This window comes from Rhea americana, unplaced genomic scaffold (genome assembly GCF_003343005.1).
Source record: "Rhea americana isolate MKP2758 unplaced genomic scaffold, rheAme1 scaffold_95, whole genome shotgun sequence".
Lineage (NCBI taxonomy): Eukaryota > Metazoa > Chordata > Aves > Rheiformes > Rheidae > Rhea > Rhea americana.
This window is the reverse complement of record NW_028187144.1, coordinates 2,807,332-2,826,104: the sequence shown is the minus strand read 5'-3', so window position 1 is coordinate 2,826,104 and position 18,773 is coordinate 2,807,332. Positions and strand designations below refer to the sequence as shown.

At 35.2% G+C, this 18,773-nt stretch overlaps 1 protein-coding gene across 4 annotated transcripts in view; it reads left to right on the top strand.

Moving 5' to 3' along the window:
• The window catches only part of LRCH1 (leucine rich repeats and calponin homology domain containing 1), a 143,674-nt gene that overhangs the window by 113,743 nt on the left and 11,158 nt on the right, over positions 1–18,773 (top strand). For 3 of the 4 annotated variants that reach the window (XM_085325040.1, XM_085325039.1, XM_085325043.1), the window contains 3 exons: positions 4,559–4,668; positions 8,644–8,781; positions 9,617–9,694. In XM_085325040.1, coding sequence (XP_085181166.1) covers positions 4,559–4,668; positions 8,644–8,781; positions 9,617–9,694 — 326 coding nt within the window. Of the gene's footprint in view, positions 1–4,558; positions 4,669–8,643; positions 8,782–9,616; positions 9,695–17,060; positions 17,308–18,773 lie in introns of those variants that run through there. The other variant, XM_085325042.1, reaches the window with a different exon arrangement.

Genomic DNA, 18,773 nt, shown 5'->3' with positions numbered 1-18,773 from the left:
AGAGGTAGTTTGCATGGACCAAAACTGTGCCAGGGAGCAGTGGATGATCATGGGCCATTGCTCTGATCCATCCTCTCACCACGTGTAGCTTGCAGGTGTAGCCTTTCGTACAGAAATGCAATCCATCACTGTAATATCCTAATACTTTGTAATCTTAATAACTGTTAATAACTTTGTAACTGTCTGCCAACAATTCTGTGCAACAGGGGAGGCTAAACTCAGAGTTTCTGAGAGATTGTAAGACTTACAACAGAGAGGTCTCCAAAGACTAATATCTGTACCACTGGGACATTTTCTGTTTAACAAATTACTGTATATGCTGGATTTCATGTTACTTAAATTTAGACTGAATAAATCAGTCAAAGTCAAATCTTACTATAAACTTCTTGACTTCATCACCATCTGTCATTAGTCCAACATTTTTTTTTTCAAATATTTGTAGATGCAGGTTAAATCATGTAGTTGTCTACTTAAAAAATAATGTCAAACTAAGTATTTGGGAAACTAAATTCCATGAATTGTGCTGTAAATAGTGTATGTAGGTGCATTGTAACAAAGTACAAACATTAAAATTTTTACAGGGAAGTTTATCCTTTACTGTAATATGTAGAATATATACTATGTGTTACTAATTATTACTCATTTACCTTGTTGAGACATACATAAAATAATTTTTAAAATTATTGGAACAGGCATTATCTAATAATGACTAGGTGCCTGGTTGACCAGGAATGAGTTCAGAAAGCAGAAGCTCTGTATTACTATCTGAAAAGAGGAAAATTGGTTCTTCTGACAGGTATTCTTGTGAGGTATGGGCTCCCCTTGCTGGAAAACATGTGCAATAGAGAGAAACTAGCAATAGTCAACACTGCCAGAACTTCCTCGTTTAGAACATTTCTCTATAAATATAGTATATAATGGAAACTTTTATAACTAATGCTTTTGATTATTTGTAAATCAGTTTTCCATATTTCATTTAGAAATTTTCATTGCAATTTTCTACTTTCTTGAGATTAACCTTCCTGTTCCCTTTTGTTGAAATATGTCTTCTATATGAATAGAGATGAATAAAGAATATTGATGGTTACCTTTCCATAACGTATTTTTGCAGTCTGAAGGAACTATACTCAAGAAATTCAGAGGAGCAAAAGTCTAAGCAATGATAACTATGGCCAGACTGAATGAAGGCCATGATAAATACTCTGTGCTACTTGCCAAATTGAATGTAAATAACATAAATATGAAATAATGGTATTCATAGAGAATTATGTGAAATGTTGCCACTGCTAATGTTGCTGCAGTGAGGTTAGTAACACCATCTAAATATGGTACTACTATTTGAATACGTTTTTATCTAAATATTTTATCTGTGAGAGAAAGTATAGCTAAATTATTGTAGTAGTACAATGAACTTTCTAAAATGAAAATCTTTACTTAGAAATTGGAACCAGTGTTTTTTAAAAATGTGATAAGAGATGTTTGTTTTACCACTTAAAAATTATAAGCAGTCTTCAATAAACTGTTACAGAGCTATTAATGCAAGGGTATAAATTTAAACTCAGAACAACTGGAGTTTAATAGAAGTAYTCTGGTAAAAGACTTTACATTCAAAAAAGTTGGGAGTTGATTTTGTTTGCATTGTAGCATAGTGCTACACTATGTTTAAGTTCTTTCTTTGAAAAAATTAGTGTATTAGTAAAGTGTAAAATAATCTAGATCAAGATAGTGCTTTTGAAATGGCATAATTAAGGTTTATGGACAGTTTTAGTTTATAACAGTAGTCACAGCAACTAGAGTGACAAGTTTTGTGTGTTTGAGTGTATGCGTATATGGAAGTCGTAGTCACACATATGTCTCTGCAAAATATTAGGAAGTACAAGCGTGTTGATACACTGTGCTTTGGAAAYAGAGTTATGTACCAGCCTTGCAGTTTCTCTTCTACAGAGGCAAAGATTAAGTAGCAATGCAGCTGTGGACCTGTTGCATCTGTGGACATACTGTATAGCTTTGCTACTCTCATATTATTTGTAGGTCAGCAGAATGAGTGGTTTTGTTCATCATGTGTGTGTGCTTGTGAATAAATTCTTCTCAGTGGTGCCACTGGTGAAGCCACGTAGTCTGTCTGGAGAGGAAGACTGAGCTGCAGTCGTTATTTGTAGTTCTGTCCTGTACGTTCTCTCCAGGAAACTCTCCCACCGCATCAGTGCCGGGGGTTGATGGTATTAAGGACTAAAGGGTAAAGCTTCCCGACATAAAACTTGTAGAATTTGGGTGTTCCATTTAAAAACCATTTTGTTTACCATGAGGCTTCAATTCCTGAAATTATTAATTTAATGGCAGCGTAGCAAGTTTCAATTCCTTACGGAAAGTTATAGCTCTGTGTGTGTGGATCACATAGCAGAAGGAAGCAAGTTTGGTAACTCTGACCATAGTTTATCCTGTTACCTCAGTACCTAAGGATATGTCAGGAGCATTTTGCCTTAAGCTCTTTCTGTAGTAAATAAGGGAAAGAGCACTTAGTACCTGTGTGCTGAACTGCCCTCAGGTGATATCCGTCTTTCCCTTCAGCTGGAGAAGTAGCTTAGATTAATAACTTTGTAACTTAACCAGCCTACCTATAATTAGGTAAAATGCCTTATCACTAGACTTAACTGGGATTTCAGAGAATTTCTCCCACAGAAACTCTGCTTTTTTCTCCCCTCTGAGTCCTTCGTGCCAGAGGTTATAGTTTATATATTGGCCCTTGACTGATACTGTTCATTAACAGGTTTACTTTCTGTGGTGGTGCAGATTCAGCCAAGACTTCATTTTTTTTTTCTTTTTTGTATATTTTGAGGACTGATTCTTCTAAAATTCATCTTGTTATCCAAACCACAACCTAACTAAAAACTTACGGCATGTCAATCGTTTTTAACAGTAGTATATTTACAGCCGAGTGTACCTTTTTTATGATGAATTCATCACTTTTTATTCTCATAGAGGTCCAATCAGCACTTTCTACACTTCCATTTTTCTGGTTTGCCTATTAGAAAATAAAAGGCTGTTCTCTATCCCATTTTTTATCAACCCAGTAAGTTGCAATCATCTAGACACTGCCAGAAGCTAAGGATGCCAAAGATCTCCACTGGGTTACTCTGCTATTCCTCCTCTTTCTTACACAGTCGACAGAGAAATGGAAGGGAAGAAAGCAATCAGTCTCATTTGCTGCAATGCTAGYAGCCATAACTAGAGCAAATGAGCTAATTATTCTGACGTGGGAAAATAAAGCATACAAGTATGTAATACAAAGCAACTTATAAAGCAGAACCCTTATGATTTGAAAGTGCATATGTATATTAATAGATTTAGTTGTCTGTGAATTAAGTTCCTTTGGAAGGTAAAGAAGCCTGCTGCTGAGTTTGAGGCAAATCTGGATTGACTCCTGTCCACAGTGAATCTAGGCAACCCACAAAAAAGCCCTAGTATGTAACAAATTTGTCTAATCAGACTAATGTAAGTTAGTTGATGTATTTAGTTGGCTTCTTCTTTCTAGTGGTGGATGAGCAGGAGAGAAATCTGAATCTTTAAAAGGCTTAAATTTACAGAGTTGGAACTGAGCAGTTAACTGTGTATAAAATCAGMTGTTTCTAGGCTTTGCATTTTCCATGATATGAATTGGYACTTAGGGTGTCATGTTGCATTCAGAGAGAGAGAGGCAGAAGAGTAATAGTACAGGATGCTTCTCTCTTTTAAGCAATGTCATTTTTCATATTAATCAAATTGGCCCAGTGAATGATGAACAGCTGACTACTGCATTTTGTGAAGCTGTAACTGAGCATACATCTTCCTGTTTTTCATAACCATTCAAAACAATCATTGATTGATTACAAAGCAGAAAAGTGTAGAAGTACCTATATACAAAGACTTCATGCACATACTCGAAGGAGCTGTGTGTGCTTTTTGGGGCGAAGTGGCATAATTCACAGAACTAGGATTGATAGAAAGGAGTACTATGAAGAGTTTGTGCAATGCTGCATTTACAATATGACTTTTTAAAGTAGGCAAACTTACCAAATGGCTGTAATGTTRAGTTCCTAGTAATCGAACTCTTAAACTTTTTTTTCCTGAGTCCTGCCAGTCTCTAATAAGCAGTTACTGTCCTGTCTAGGAAGATGCATATCACAGCCAGTTTTGCAGCTCAGCATCTTGTTGGAGAGAGCTCTGCTTAAAAACAGTAAGAGGCATTTCCTCACATGTTGGATATAGTTTTCTGTAGATCAGAACCTCTTAAGAGACAATGCTAGTGCTGAATCATCTGATAAAACTTGTCTGTCAGAATCAGAATTTGGTTGAAATATTATATTCACTCCATTGATAACATATGATGCAGTTCTGAGAAATATCCAGAAAATACATATTTACAGCTGCAGCCCAAGATCAGATTTTTTTGTCATCCTTAGAACAGAGAAATAATAGTTTTTGCTGAAGATGGTGCCTGAGGATTTTGCTTAATTTGGACATCAATAAATCAAGGTGTTTGTTCTTAAACTAAAATATGTCTTTTTTAAAAAAATTATAGTGTTCTTAAGACCACAGAGAAATTTGGAATCAATAGACCCGCAATTTACAATTCGAAGGAAAATGGAGCAGATGAGAGAAGAGAGAGAGCTTGTGGAACAGCTACGTGAGGTATGTGGATGTTGGTAGACTGTAATTTGTCATTATGGTGCATATTTTTTAATTTTTCTTTGGGAAAGTTGTATAAGTAGGAGAATATCAAGTATGAAAAGTGAAGCAGTATGCTTCTGCAAATCACATTAGCGAGACCATTCCTGAAGTGCTCTATCCTGGTCAGATTGTCTATATTTCAGAAAGTGTGTTGTAAAAACAGCGGAACACAGTGAGAAAGTGTTACCTGAACGACATACAGTTAAACAGCAAGTCTTCTACTGGGAGAATTGATGTTGACATTTATTTAATTTCATCAGAAAGGATGAATTGATGGCTTAAGAGGTAGGGAGGTCTAAAAACTGTCTTCTGCCTCTGGAGAAGTCTTTAATTTGGCGAGTAAAACACATAARTAAACCTAGTAATTAGAAGCAGAATTGGACAAATTCAGATAAAATCAGGCACTTCTGAATACTTCATCACTTGAAGATCTGAATATACCAAAAATAGTCTCATGTATGTAGAAGCTAGGGCCTGATGCAAAAATTGGTCTGTATAGTTCTGTAAGGGCTGTGTTACATAGCTAATACTTAGGGTTACCTAAGTGTTTGTATGACACCTGCTTAAACAAGAATATTCACTTTTCTCCTTACTAGATAATACTGAAAAGGGATTCTGTTTACTGTGGAACTATGGAGACTTTTAGATCTTCATTCTTTTAGCTTGAGCCCTTGTCTGTTTAATACCTGGATTAATCTTGGTTTGTTGATCTTGTGCACATAACAGATCTTGCTGAAGTTTCAGAGTAGTTGATTGAATATGGTATATTACCAATTACAAGCTCAGATGATGCCAAAAAGACACAATGTAGGAATTGGATGAGATGGGTGTATTAGTGATGGAAAAGAAGATGGGAAGAGTAATAACAAGCTGTTGTAGAAGTGCAGTAGCCTGATTTTTACGATAATATAGTCAGCAGCGTCAGTGCAAGTTTTTAAATTTCTTTTAAGAGTTATCACAAGTACATAGCAAATCYGAATTGTTCCTAAAAATAATCCTAGGGATTTCTCCCTTGTATCTTAGTATCCTCTCAGTGAAAAGTGGAACAAAATTATTCACCAYGTCAAGAATGATCATACAGACATAATCTAGATCTCTCTCCACTTTACTAATATTAGGTGTTACTGGTAATATTAGATTAATATTTTTGACCTTGAAATACGTGCACTGTCCTTCTTTCCCCTCCACTCTRAAATATTGTGTCCTGAAATGAAAGTTTTGTCATCTGTTGTGAGAAATTGCACTGTAGTCAAGGCATCATGACAGAAACTAAAAGATCAGGCTTATTTGGAAGAATATAAGGAGACTTTTTGAATGAATAAAGTTTATTCTGGTATATTGGGCCTTTTAACAAAAGAAGCAAACTCCAAACCGTGAAATTGTGCTGTACAAAATAGCCCAGAAATGGGATATATGTCAGTAAGTCATAAAGTTAGTTGTTATTGAATAGTTATATCTGTTAGTATATTCTACTTTTGAATTGTTTTATGTTGTATTAGTGTTTAGCGAGACTCCACAGGTATTGGGAACTGCAGCCTTAACTGAGCTAGGCACAAGGCAAGGAGGAAGAATGATTGAATTACTCAGGTTCCTTATTAAAAGGCTAAATGCTTGGTTACCTTTTGTTCACTGCTTCAGCTAAGCCTTATATTGTAAGAAAATTGGTTGATTCTGTCACTCTGAAGATAAATATTCAGCAGTTTTGACATGTTAAGTAGTACAAATTGTCTGCTACTGTATGGATGACTGAAAATAATTCTTCAGTGGTGACAAAACTGGAATGAAATGAGTGTGCTTATTGGAGTTGTTGTTTTTAATTGATTCTGGTCTCAATTATGAGTTCCATTCAACAGAAACAGTTGTACATGCAATCTGCACTCATCAAAAARTTACAGTCTAATATACATTGAATGCTCTCCAGATGTGCAAATTAGGGGTTTAAAGGAAGGAATTTTAAATTATTTTTTGTAAATCTGTTTATAACAGATTATGAATATGGCTTTGAGAATTTTTTTCAAATGTGTAGCTTTCTATATATATCTCATATACAAAACATGTACCTTAATTTATGAWGTAATCCATGAAAACAATACATATATAATTATATTTATATAGATATAGGATTTTTTTAAAGTACTATTGGTGAGTAACTTAATAGTGTCACAGATGACACTAATTTCAGGTAGTCAGTTGATACGCTGGAGGCAGAGCTTGACAGACTGGAGAAATAGATGGACAAAAATCTCATAAAGTTCAACAGCAAATACAAAGACTCGCACCTGTGATGGAAGTATGTATGCAGGCTTACAGGTTGGGCCCTGAATAGCTAGCCAGCATGTCTGCAGGAGAGGACTTGGTGGCCCTGATACATGCTCAGTAGTGTGCCTTTGCAGTGTCGAAGGCCAACAGCTTACAGGGCTGCATTTGTAAGAGTGTAGCTGTCAGATAAAGGGAAGTGACTGTTCTCCTCTCTTTGGCACTTATGAAACCATACCCATGAGTATGTGAGTACTGGTGTCCAGTCTTGGTCTTCCTAGTGAAAAAAAATAAATAAATAAAATAAAAAATAAAGGAAATATATTGAGACACTGGAGTGAGTTCAGTAGAGGGCTTCTAGATGGAGTACAACACAGGCTATATGAGGAGGTGGCTGAGACATGGGTGTGTTTGGCTTGGAGAAGAGAGTGCTTAGGAGATCTGATAGCTAYGTTCAACTGCCTAAGTCTCAGAAAACATAAATCCAGGTTTTTCAAAGGGGGCATGGTGAAAGAATGAGGAGCAGTAGGCACAAGTTGCAGAGAAGGAAATTTCAATTAGATAGAAGGAAGAAACTCTGCAATGAGAGTGGTGAAACACTGGACAAGATTGCCCTTCCTTGGAGATACCCAGAACTTAACTGAACAAGACTCTAATCTAACTTAAAAATTGTCCTCACGTGGGGGTAGGGGTGGCTAGGCCAGATATCTTCACCAGAGGGCTTCAGAAATTCCTTCCAGCCTATATTGTCCTGTGATTCTAAAGAGAATAAGAGAATAATCTATTTTTTTTTTTATCTAAAACACCCATGGTAATTTCAGATAATGTAGTAATGAAGAATAATGACATTGAAGAGCCTCTACTAGGGRAAAAAAAAACTACTTTAAGATAATAGAAGTAATTATCTCTGAGAGTTAATCTAAGCATTATCTCTAAGCAYGGTGTTGGAGTATTTTCAAGATTGAAGCTCTATTTAGGAAACTCACCATATGTAACAATCACCATAGTTTTTTGTTTGCTRGAAAATTCTTAAATATTTTCAAGGCTTTTATTTTGTAATATCAAACTCTTTTCAGTGAGATTTTATTTTAATCAACAGAGAATATATGCATACTTGTTAATTCTGTGTGTTCTGCCTTGTCTTCCTTGTCTTTCTGATCACTCTTGTGCTTCCTAAGTAGTTTTTAGACTGCTAGGGAACAAYTACTGTTTACTTTGTGGCTGAACACTGATTGGCACAGTGGACCTCTAATTCAAAGTTCTGGTGAAGATAAAGGAAATTTTGAGATGGATAAGTAGAAGACTTGGAAGAATTRTGAAAGGAAGGAGCCACATGTATTGTAGTCACATGGCTACTCACATATATATGTGTGTGTTTTTAATATATATATATATAAATACATACATATTCTGACAGCAACATTTCAAGTRATGAGTTCTTTTAAATAAGTTAATTCAGTGACCAACATAAGATAGGGTGGAGGGATTTTTAATCTTTTAAATAATTATTTATATTATTTATTATTATTTATTATTTATATGAGAAAACAAGTGGTTTCCTTGGTAAACCAAAATTAGATACATGCTTAACAAACTGGAAGATGATGGGTATCTATTTTCTGTTTTTTTTTTCCTTCATTTGTTTCTGTATAAAAACATGTACATATTCTTCATTTGCAGAACATTGAAACAAGACTAAAGATTTGTTTGCCTGAAGACTTGGGGTCTGCCCTGATGGATGGTGTAGTTCTTTGCCATTTAGTAAATCACGTTCGTCCTCGATCTGTAGGAAGTATTCATGTACCATCACCAGCAGTAGTAAGTTGAATATCTGGGGGAACTCGTTTTAAAAAATTAGCTTTATTGCCAGATGATATTTGGTTACGTAAAACAGGTTACTGTTCAGTGAATGTCCTTAATGATTTAACAGTGTATGGCTTTGTAATCCCAGTTATTAGGATATATTTCTTCTTGTGTTAAATGTAGAAATGTTATAGACAGAATAGAAGGGAAATATATGCCATAGCAATGTAATATTGACTTACCACAACTAAGGAGGTGAAGGATTTCCTGAAACTTTAAACATAAGGAAAATACTAAGAAATTTAACTTGTCTTAGATATCTTTCCCTAAGGTTTCTCTTTTTTTTTTTGAATGTACGTATTGGTAAATATGTTAGCTACAACCTGATACTCAGTTATGAGACCAGCATGTGGATTTCAGAGGTAATATCTGAGAGCTTCCAAGAAGACAGAGATTAAGAAAAAGACATTTTCTGAGATGGTTTAGAGAAATTTCTTCTTTTTTTGCTTGGTTTTAAATGACTTCTGTTCTCTCTTTGATAAAAACATGACATTGCCAAAATATGCAAACTTGAATTTTTGGGGCAAAAACTTAGGTTTTGTTTCTGGATTTAAAACAAAAAAGATATTTATATATATCTCATGGCATTGTCTTCTGTAACACCAAACATTTTAAAATCCACTTTCATTTTGTTTTGCCTTTGTATTGCTGACATTGTCCTGCTTGAAACAGTCTTCAAATGACCTTAGCCTAGAAAATCAGTTCTTTAAAGTCTGTTTTGCGTTAATCTTTTTTATTTTTTTCTCCCCTCTCGCATTTTTTTTTTTTTTTTTTTTTTTAATTTTTACAGCCTAAACTTAGCATGGCCAAATGCAGGAGAAATGTGGAAAACTTTCTGGATGCCTGTAGAAAACTGGGGATACCAGAGGTAATTAAGAGTGTCATTTCTAAACAATCAAAAATGCAAAGCACACAAGTTATTTTAAAGCTGAAAGATAAATTTGTAAACTAGCATTTTGAGCAATAAAGAGGTGTAATATAAAAAAAATCTAAAAATATGATTTATCGCTTCTTTATTGCATTTCAGTGGTTGATCTCATAGCACTTAAATTGCAAATTTTGTCTTAAGCTAATAATTCAGTATTATCTTCAATACTTCCTTATATTTGCTGTGGAAAATAACTAAGGAATATAGTAATTAGGTMATATAATAATACAGTTAGGTAAAATTTAACTCATTTCCTTGTATAATTATAACTGCATTTCTTTCCAGTGCTTTTAGAATATGGACTTCATTTGTTTTAAGTTTTGATTTCCTTTTTTACTCCATTAAGTACTTTATAGTATGCTGTGTAAAAATRACCAATTACACTCATGTCAGTACTAGAATGATTTTGCACTGATACGAAGGTGACTGTTTTCTGTCTGTTAGCTGTGGGATATACCTGATGAGTAAGATTCTTATTTAATGTAAAAGTAAGCGTTTTGGAAGTAGGAAGTTGGAAGYAGGGAAACTGCAGTGCTTGATGTTTTATTCTGTTTTACGTTTAAGAGTGGCAGCATTTATTATTGTCTAATTTATTTTCATGTTGTCAAGAAAATATCTTTAAATTTGGAGATACCTCTTTGGAAATATTTCARAATCTCGCTTACAGTCTAGCAGTATATATTCGTAAAACGTTTATTTCAAATACTTGACTCTCAAGTGTTGTACTGAGGCTTTTTTTAATCCTCAGATATGAAAARTGGCGTGATGTATTTTCACCGTGTTGTTGCCTACTTATGATAGTATGATTAAGACTGAATAGGTTTTAGTCCATCTTTCAGGAATGCTGAAGCAAACGGATAATTTGTGTATTTCCTTCCCTCCCCCCCCAACCCCTTTCCCCATCTCCCTATTTGAAAGCACAGTGTAGTGAACAGATTTCAAATTGGGAAAGAATTCCAGTTTGAGTACTTTRTAATTTATCTATGTTTTAGTACTTGATTTGGAGGACAGCAAAGGTAACCATCRATTCCTTCAATTTTAAGGAAATTGAGGGACTTTTTCTTACAATTCCAATGAATGGTTCATAATAAATGAAATTTGAGAATGCATTAGTGTTATGGTCTGGGCCTCTGAGTTTTAATGGTTGATTTAATTGTTGTAATTATGTAATTTACGTGTTAGAAAAGTTTTCATAGTATAGGTAGAATTTCTCTTCAGAGAAGATCAAAAAGACTGTCTCTGCACTCTGGGGTTATAGACAAAGCAGATGTGGAGCGTTTGTTGAGCTGCCCAAACTTTATTGTCTTCTAATACGTAGTAACATTTATTCAGCAAAATAGAATACAGATCAGTTTTTCTGGATATAACCGGTTGGGAAAGAAGAAACAAAAGGTGGTTGTTCTTAAGAGATCTTTTTAAAATGGAAATGGAAAAGGAAAATGTAYAATGAGTTCCTTTTAGTGCCATATTACAGAGGGTTAGCTAAATTGAGTTGATACTTTTACTATGGATTTTCTTGTTATGGATTTCTATCAGTAAACTTATTAGAAAAAAAGAAAAGTGTTTTTCTGGCACTTTCATATATTTTCACTCTTCTTTACAGCTTCAGTGAAATTTGTGAGAATTTTTATAGATTTTTGCATTTTATTAAAGTATATTTGTTGCAAAATTACACAAACCCTTAAGCAAAGAGTTAGATATGATCAACCTGATATGTAAAATTTCTGACTTCTGAATCTTAACTGGGCACTAACTTCTCTTGAAGGGAAAACTCATTTACTTAAACATTGAGTGAATCACTTGCAATTGCTGATTTATAACAGATTGTAAATACTCTGTGGATATTCTTCCTGACCAGTGTTGGCAACGGGCAAATGGATATGTTTGTGTTAGATGTTATGAAAATCCGTCACGTTGCAGAGCTAGGAGCTGGATGGTAGAATGTTGCTGCATGTTGGAGAGGAAGTGTATGAGGAGTCCAAGGTTGTATGATAGCAAGCTGTTATTATTATATGACTAGCTAGCAGAGGAAGCATCTTGGAAGGTTTTTAAAGAACTGCAGGTGATGTATTTACTGATGCTTCAGACTGATGTATTTACTCATGCTTCAGACCTCACCTAACTACCTCTGGAGAATCCAACTAAAGGAATGCAGTGAAATATTTCCTTTTTTGAACAAGCATCTTATGGGAAAGTGATAAATTCTGCTTGTGGATCCCAATATCTGTAGCATTTTTGTTGTGATGTTTACCTCAATGCTTAGTTCCTGAGAATTACTTGAAGATTCAACTGCACAGTTTTTGTAAGGATTGAAAAGCTTCATAGTTCCTGTTGATCTGGTTTGAGTTATTTATGGAAGAAGGTAGAGTACATGTTATTCCTCAAACTCCACACATTCAGAAGAGTAYCCTGTCAGATTATGTAAAAGGAAGACAAGAAAATTGCTATATAAATTACTATACTGATGTAAATGGTCCCTTACTTCAGTTCCTTTCAGGATTCAATTCTTGGGTCAAAAACAGTTTTCCCAGAATGATCCTGGGAAACTTTCTGCAAGTGTAGAGTATACAGTAGGCATCAATATCCAGGTGTGTCACAATGAGCCTCAGGACTTAGCATTTGGACTGAAGAGTCGCAAATACAAAACACAAGAATAGGATCATCTCTTTGTAATAGCTTCATGAGTAGATGATTCAAAAATGTTGTGTGCCAGCTGGAATCAGAAAGCCATAACCTACCAGATTAGAATTTCAGTATGGAGGTGAAGCAGAAGAACATATACAGTGGGTGACACATTCAAATCATTTTCTGTTAATAGCCATATGGTGCACCTGGTCATATGCAAAAGGAATGGGCTTAGATGTGTTTTAAGGGGGTCTGGCTCTAATGCTTTAATAAAAAACAAAAGCAAGGTTCTTACTGAACCAGTAGGCTATCAGAAGTGTGAGAATTGTAGGACGAGCAGCGTGTGTCCAGTTCTGCCGCTTCCTTTTTTATTACAAGAAAATCAGAGATCTTTGTGAATTGCATCTTTTTGAGACAAARTTTTTTTTATTGTAAGAATTTTGCTTATTGTTTTACACTATTAACTAAAAACTATCAATTTACTTGATCTCCTCTATAATAGCTACAGAATGACAAACAGTCCTAGTTTTTAGCTGGTATGGATTAAATAAGTAAGTGGGAGTWAATGTGCGATAAGTATGGTTGCCTRTCTTTGGGCATTTTTCAGAACGAAATGCGATACTTGGCTGGTGATGTTCACTGAAGCAGGTTGTTGATGTCATATGGTCCCACTACCAACATCTTACCTATCTTGACTTAGCTAAACTACCAATAGTGCACCTACCCTCTCATCCATCGCTTTGGAGATTTAAAAAATAAAGCTACTTTTTGACTTCTGTTCCTCCTTATGAGTGTGTAAATGAGATCCCTGAAGTGTCAAATATACGAGTTCTAATGCAGTTTTGTATTTCTTAATGACATCTCAGGGCTATTAAAAATGATCAGGAGTGTCTGAATTGTTATTTTATGAGTGTATATGTAACATGGAAGTATTTTGATCTCAACYGCTCTTTCAGAAAGCTAGCAGCAACGTATTGAAGGATGATAATATTTGTATACATTTTTTTATCATACAAAGAAACTCGACTAATCATTCATACATAATCTGAAAACATAGTGCCATTTTTATCATCTGCCACATTAGAATTAGTGTTCATACCAGTGGCAAAGCCGTATGCTTTTCCATTTTAGCCTGCATATCACTAGTTTAGTGAAGCTTTAGCTTTTATTCTCGGCAGCTGTTATCATTTTTTGTAATTCATGCAAGAGCAATTTTTCTTAAATATTTAGTGTAATTTCTGTCAAAAGGAAAAAATCAACTGATTTTTGTGAACTGAATATTACTTTATTGCAAGTGGCAGACACGAGCATAACATTGTTAACTGGAGTAAAGTTGCTTGCAGTTCTACTGAAAAATGTTCCGAACCGTCTGTTCATGGAATTATATTGGTGAGGTTTAGAAAAATGAAAAGAAGGCTGTAAAAACGAAGTGTGATTTGAAATGCRAAGTTTTGCAAGTTTTCATCTATATTTCTTCCAGTTCCCAGGTAGTGAACAAATATGGCATATTAGAAATAGGACCTTATGAASATCTTGTCAAAAAGTAGTAGTTCAATAAAGTATTTTCAATGTTTATGAGCTAGTAACAGAAGTAACGTTTTTACAAAGGCATACATTAATTTTTATGCTCAGAAATTTACCCTAATACAATAACTTAGGAATTTGGAGACTTGAGCTGGTCCTTTAATCTCCCAGATATGGGGCCACTTCAGGTTAGAGAAATTGGAGTTATTTTTTTAAAAAAAGGAAGAAAGAAGGAAAGATCTTCCTTATCTACAAACACCTGATGTTTGTCAATCTTCATATAGCTTGAAACAAAGATAGACATAAGCCATCACAATTGATAYTAAGATGGTGGTTTGTGTTGGTAGCGGGTAGTGATAACATGAACTGTTTTGCAGCCARTTGTTTCAGCAGGTTTATCAAGGCTCCGTGTTCCAGCACGTCAGCAGTGGTAGAATAGGGTTGAGTGGGACTTCAGTTATTTTTCAGGTGGAAATGCTATGTCTCTTGAATTTTCAGTCAGCTATTCACAGTACACACACATAAAACAGGAAGGAATGATGACAAGAAATGACTTTCTTGGACTCCAATCATCTTAAGAAGGTTCAGGTTACGAAGGCTTAGCTGTGACCACTCCTTTGGCTCTGAAATCCTGCAATTTCCTGTTTAAATTCTGTTACTATAGCTCACCTCCTTTGAAAGCCAATTCCAATATGTTACCGTGTCAGGCAAAAATTATTCACAAGCCCAGTAGGCTTATGTTAATGCAGGAATTGCCATTAAATAAAACAAAAACAAACAAACAAAAACCAGGAGGCTTTTTGTGGTGCTAAAACTCACAGAACATAGTAAAAGAAGCAACCAAGCAGAGTGTGTCAGGTAAAGTGCTTTATCTTCTACCCAGCTATTTCAGATAGTAATCTTGTTCCCRTTTACTGCAAGGTATATTTTCATTGCCACTTAGGCTTGTTTTCTGATCCGTTCACGTAATGAGTTACTCCTCCGTAGTTGCATCATGGGACTTCCATGAAGCTGCAGTAAGTTTTATCAGGTACGACGCCCTTCGGCAGCCTCTCATCCTGTGCTCGGTGCTGTACGCCTTTTGGCCTGCCGTATGGAGCGAGCCATTCAGTGTGCTGTCGATTCCAGTATTTAAGTTGCAGTATTGCAGACTTACCCTTGACTCCGTGCTGTTAGGGGTGGGAAGTTAGGGGGGTGGTTTTGCAGTCTGCACGTCTGCTCTCGCAGTCACTGCAGGTGCACGCAGAAGGCGAGTGGTTTGTGCGCACAAACAGCTGGCGACGGTTTTGTTGTTCCAGTTCTGTCTTACTGTATGTGTTCGTTCTGCACGCATGATTTTGGCAGCTATACGATTTATTTAATCATGTAGCTTTGTACTCATTTGTAAGCAGTCAGTTCATAAACGTAATGAGTAAGTTTATGTGTATTTTTAGTTTTTACTACTAATAATTGCAAGTCTCTTAAATGAGAAGGGCAGTGCTTGGTGATTCTTTGTTTTTTCTTTTGGAAGCTTTTGGGSGTTTATTTTGTGCTAGGGTAACTATTTGTGCAGTTTTTCACTGTTTTTGCTGTGTCATGTGTTTAGTTTGGTATTTTCATTTCAGAGCATCTGGAAAATTCTGGTAACTTAAGTGAAAATGTGCTCTGCCATTACTGAAAATCTTAAAATTATCTTGGGTTCTGCTACAGAAGTTTAAATACATATAATGTACACATTTTACTTAATAATGTGAGAATATAACAGCAAGTTTTCCATTGCTGCAGAACACACAAAAATAAGCAAAAATCAAAAATTCCTTAGGCTTCCTCTGGTTTCGCTGAAGCACAGCATGGCAGTTTGTCGTATGTGTTGGCTGCTTTTGTATGCTTTGGCTTCTCCAGGATACTGCTTAGTATGGTAATATCTGGTTAGCCAATTCCTCACCCTCTGTAAAAATTAAACCTATTACCAGCTGAAGTTACCATTCTGTAACTCTAGAAATTACTTCCTTCTGCGTTTGACTGCAATAGTGTCTGGTTTTAGGGATTTTCTTTTAATATCAGGAAAAAGTACACTTGTTTTAAAGTTCTGTGAAATATTTATGTAAGTTCAATGTATCTTAGGTATTTTTTTCGGGATATATTTGTGATAAGTATGAAATGAGTCTTTCGTTTGCCATTTTAAAAATAATGCAGTTTTTATTAGGTTTATTAATGTCATTAGTAAAAGTGCAGTATATTACATAGCCTTCATTTATTGTCATGGGGAATCTTTCCTACTTTGTATCATTTTTATTTCAGAAATACTGATCTCCCTAATTGGTAGTAAAGCCTTATTTATAATTTTAGATGGAGTAATATCTTAGATTGCTGCATTTTTGAAGTATTAACTTTTGTTTTGGTTTGATTTTAAACTTAAATATTGTGTGTGCATATTGGTATTTTTACATATGACAATTTTGTGCATCTAGTCCAAACTGCGACGTGAAGTCATTGGTATTTTCTGAAAAGTTAATATAGGATCCTAACCTACTAATAACTTTTAAGATGTTAACTAAGGAACTTTAGTGTTAATTTTTTCAATTTAGAAATTTTGTTAATGTTAACTATAGCTAGCCATTGACTTTTTCAGGTCCTACCGCAGGATGTTATTTAAGGTGATAACTGAATATCAGATTTGGGTTTATATGTTATGTTAGAGAACTTTACATGCTTTTAAGTTTAAGTACTTTTTCTTGAGGCTTCAAAGTGCTGCTGCTTGTGCTTTTAACAGCTTTCTAACTCACCATTTACTATTGTATGAATTAGATTTTACAACTGGTTCCATTTAAGCATCTTAGTAAGAGTAAGGCCCAGGTGAACAAAGGTGTGCAGATCTCACTGAAATAAGTCAATTATATACACCTCCTCACCCTTGTGGATCTGGGCATAATTTTAGAAAGATTTGCAGGATTGAGCTCTTCTAGTTAACATTCTGATATTTTATTATAGCCTTAGTATATAAAGGAAACAAAAGAAAGCTGGTTTGTGTAGTGACTATGACAATACTAGAAAGAAACTATTCCTACATATTTAAGCTAGAATATTGTGATACTTTATTTATCAAACTCTTTATATTTTTGTATTTTTAATTTTATGCACTGTTTTTTTCTGTTCTAATGGCTGCCCTTCGGGATAGGCTGACCTCTGCTCTCCGTATGACATCCTGCAGTCGGATATTCGTCACATTCGAAAGACTGTTGACACTCTGCTCGCCCTCGGGGAGAAAACCCCACAATCAACTTCTACCTTTCGCTCCTGGGATCTAATAGGCTTTTGTCTTTTCCACATACTTTTTATAGTCTTGATGTATATAACTTATCACTGGAATGTGCTAACAGCATAACCTATTCGCATGCGCACACAAACTTTCTGCTTTATCTCTGACAAATTACAGGTACTTAATTTCCTTCCTTTGTCTTAAAAACTTCTCCCTTCCCCCTTGCTTCCCTTCTGTGTAATATCTTTATTAAATTCTTGGATAAGGGAGAAAGAGAGAGAGTAGCATCTTGAACGGATCTGAAGGCAAGTTTCATCTCTTGTCTCCCACTCCAGCTGTAGTCTGAAAGCTAATGTACATCTATATTCATAGCTTGTTTTCTTTTATGTTGCCTAGACTACATGCTAAGTATGTTAAAGCCATGAAGCTGCTTTTATCCCACCTTTGGGTAGGCTAGGTGTGTATCACAAACTGAATAGAACTGAGCCTCTTGCTTTGTGTGAAAAACCTAGAATGATGCAGGTGCTGAAGGAATGGAGGTGGCAGTTCAGCAGACAGCGTTATCTGAGGTGGTTCCAGTCATCTCAGTGTACATTGTGTTAAGAGCACTTAGAACAGCCATCTTTCAAATTATTRTATTTTTTAATCCTTTAGATTTATAAGAATACAGTACCTTTAAAGACTGCTGGTAATCACTACTGTTCTGATTAAATTGCATCCTGGGGCAGTTACATTTTTCTCCTTAAATTTTATTTGAACCTGTTCCTTCAGGTTCCATAGCATAATCATCWTCTTCTGTCACACAAAGCAGCACTGAACTGCTTTTAAATACTTGCTGTGTTACACCCCAGAGATGACTGTAAATTAGTGCTGGATATGTGGAACTCATAATATGCAAGGGGCTCTAGAATATTTCAGAATAAAGATCATGGAGGACAATGTTATATAATAAAATAGTTTGAGAATGAACTGGTAGATTCTTGTATCTGCTGTTCCTACGTGTGACGTCAAGCAAGTCGCGTCACTATCTTGTCTCTGTTTCATCACCTGTGAAAACGCGGGTAATGTGTGTTTGCTTGTGTAACAAATGTAATAAAGGAAAGGGAGCTAGGGAAATAGGTTGTCTAGGCTTTAGTTTCTCCACCATAGCAGGCTTTAAACGATAGATTAGACCAAAATTAGGAAGCATATTTTGACTTGGCCTATGGTTAGAGCGCTGGACTGAATGACCTTTTTATTTCCCTTCTTGAATAAACTGATTTTTAGTTTTATTCCTTACCAATTTGAGATCTACCAATGAAGACTGATTRTAGAAAAGTTGAGAACTGAAAGCTGTAAAAACTCAAATGTAACCCTATACTGTCATTTGCAATATCAGACTAGGTACTGTTGGCTGAATTTTTAGTTCAGAATTTTGCCAGCTCACCAAAGCACTTCAGTGTCATGCCTGTGAAATAAATGCATTCATTTGTCACCGGCTGTTATATCCAAAAATTACTCACAGCTTTTTAGAGAATACTTATCGTAAAAGCTTGTACATTATATTTCTGGTAATGCGGTTATAGTTTAAAGCTACCCTGTAAATATCCCCATTCCACAGATATTTGTAAAAGCTGATTAAACAGCTTCTAC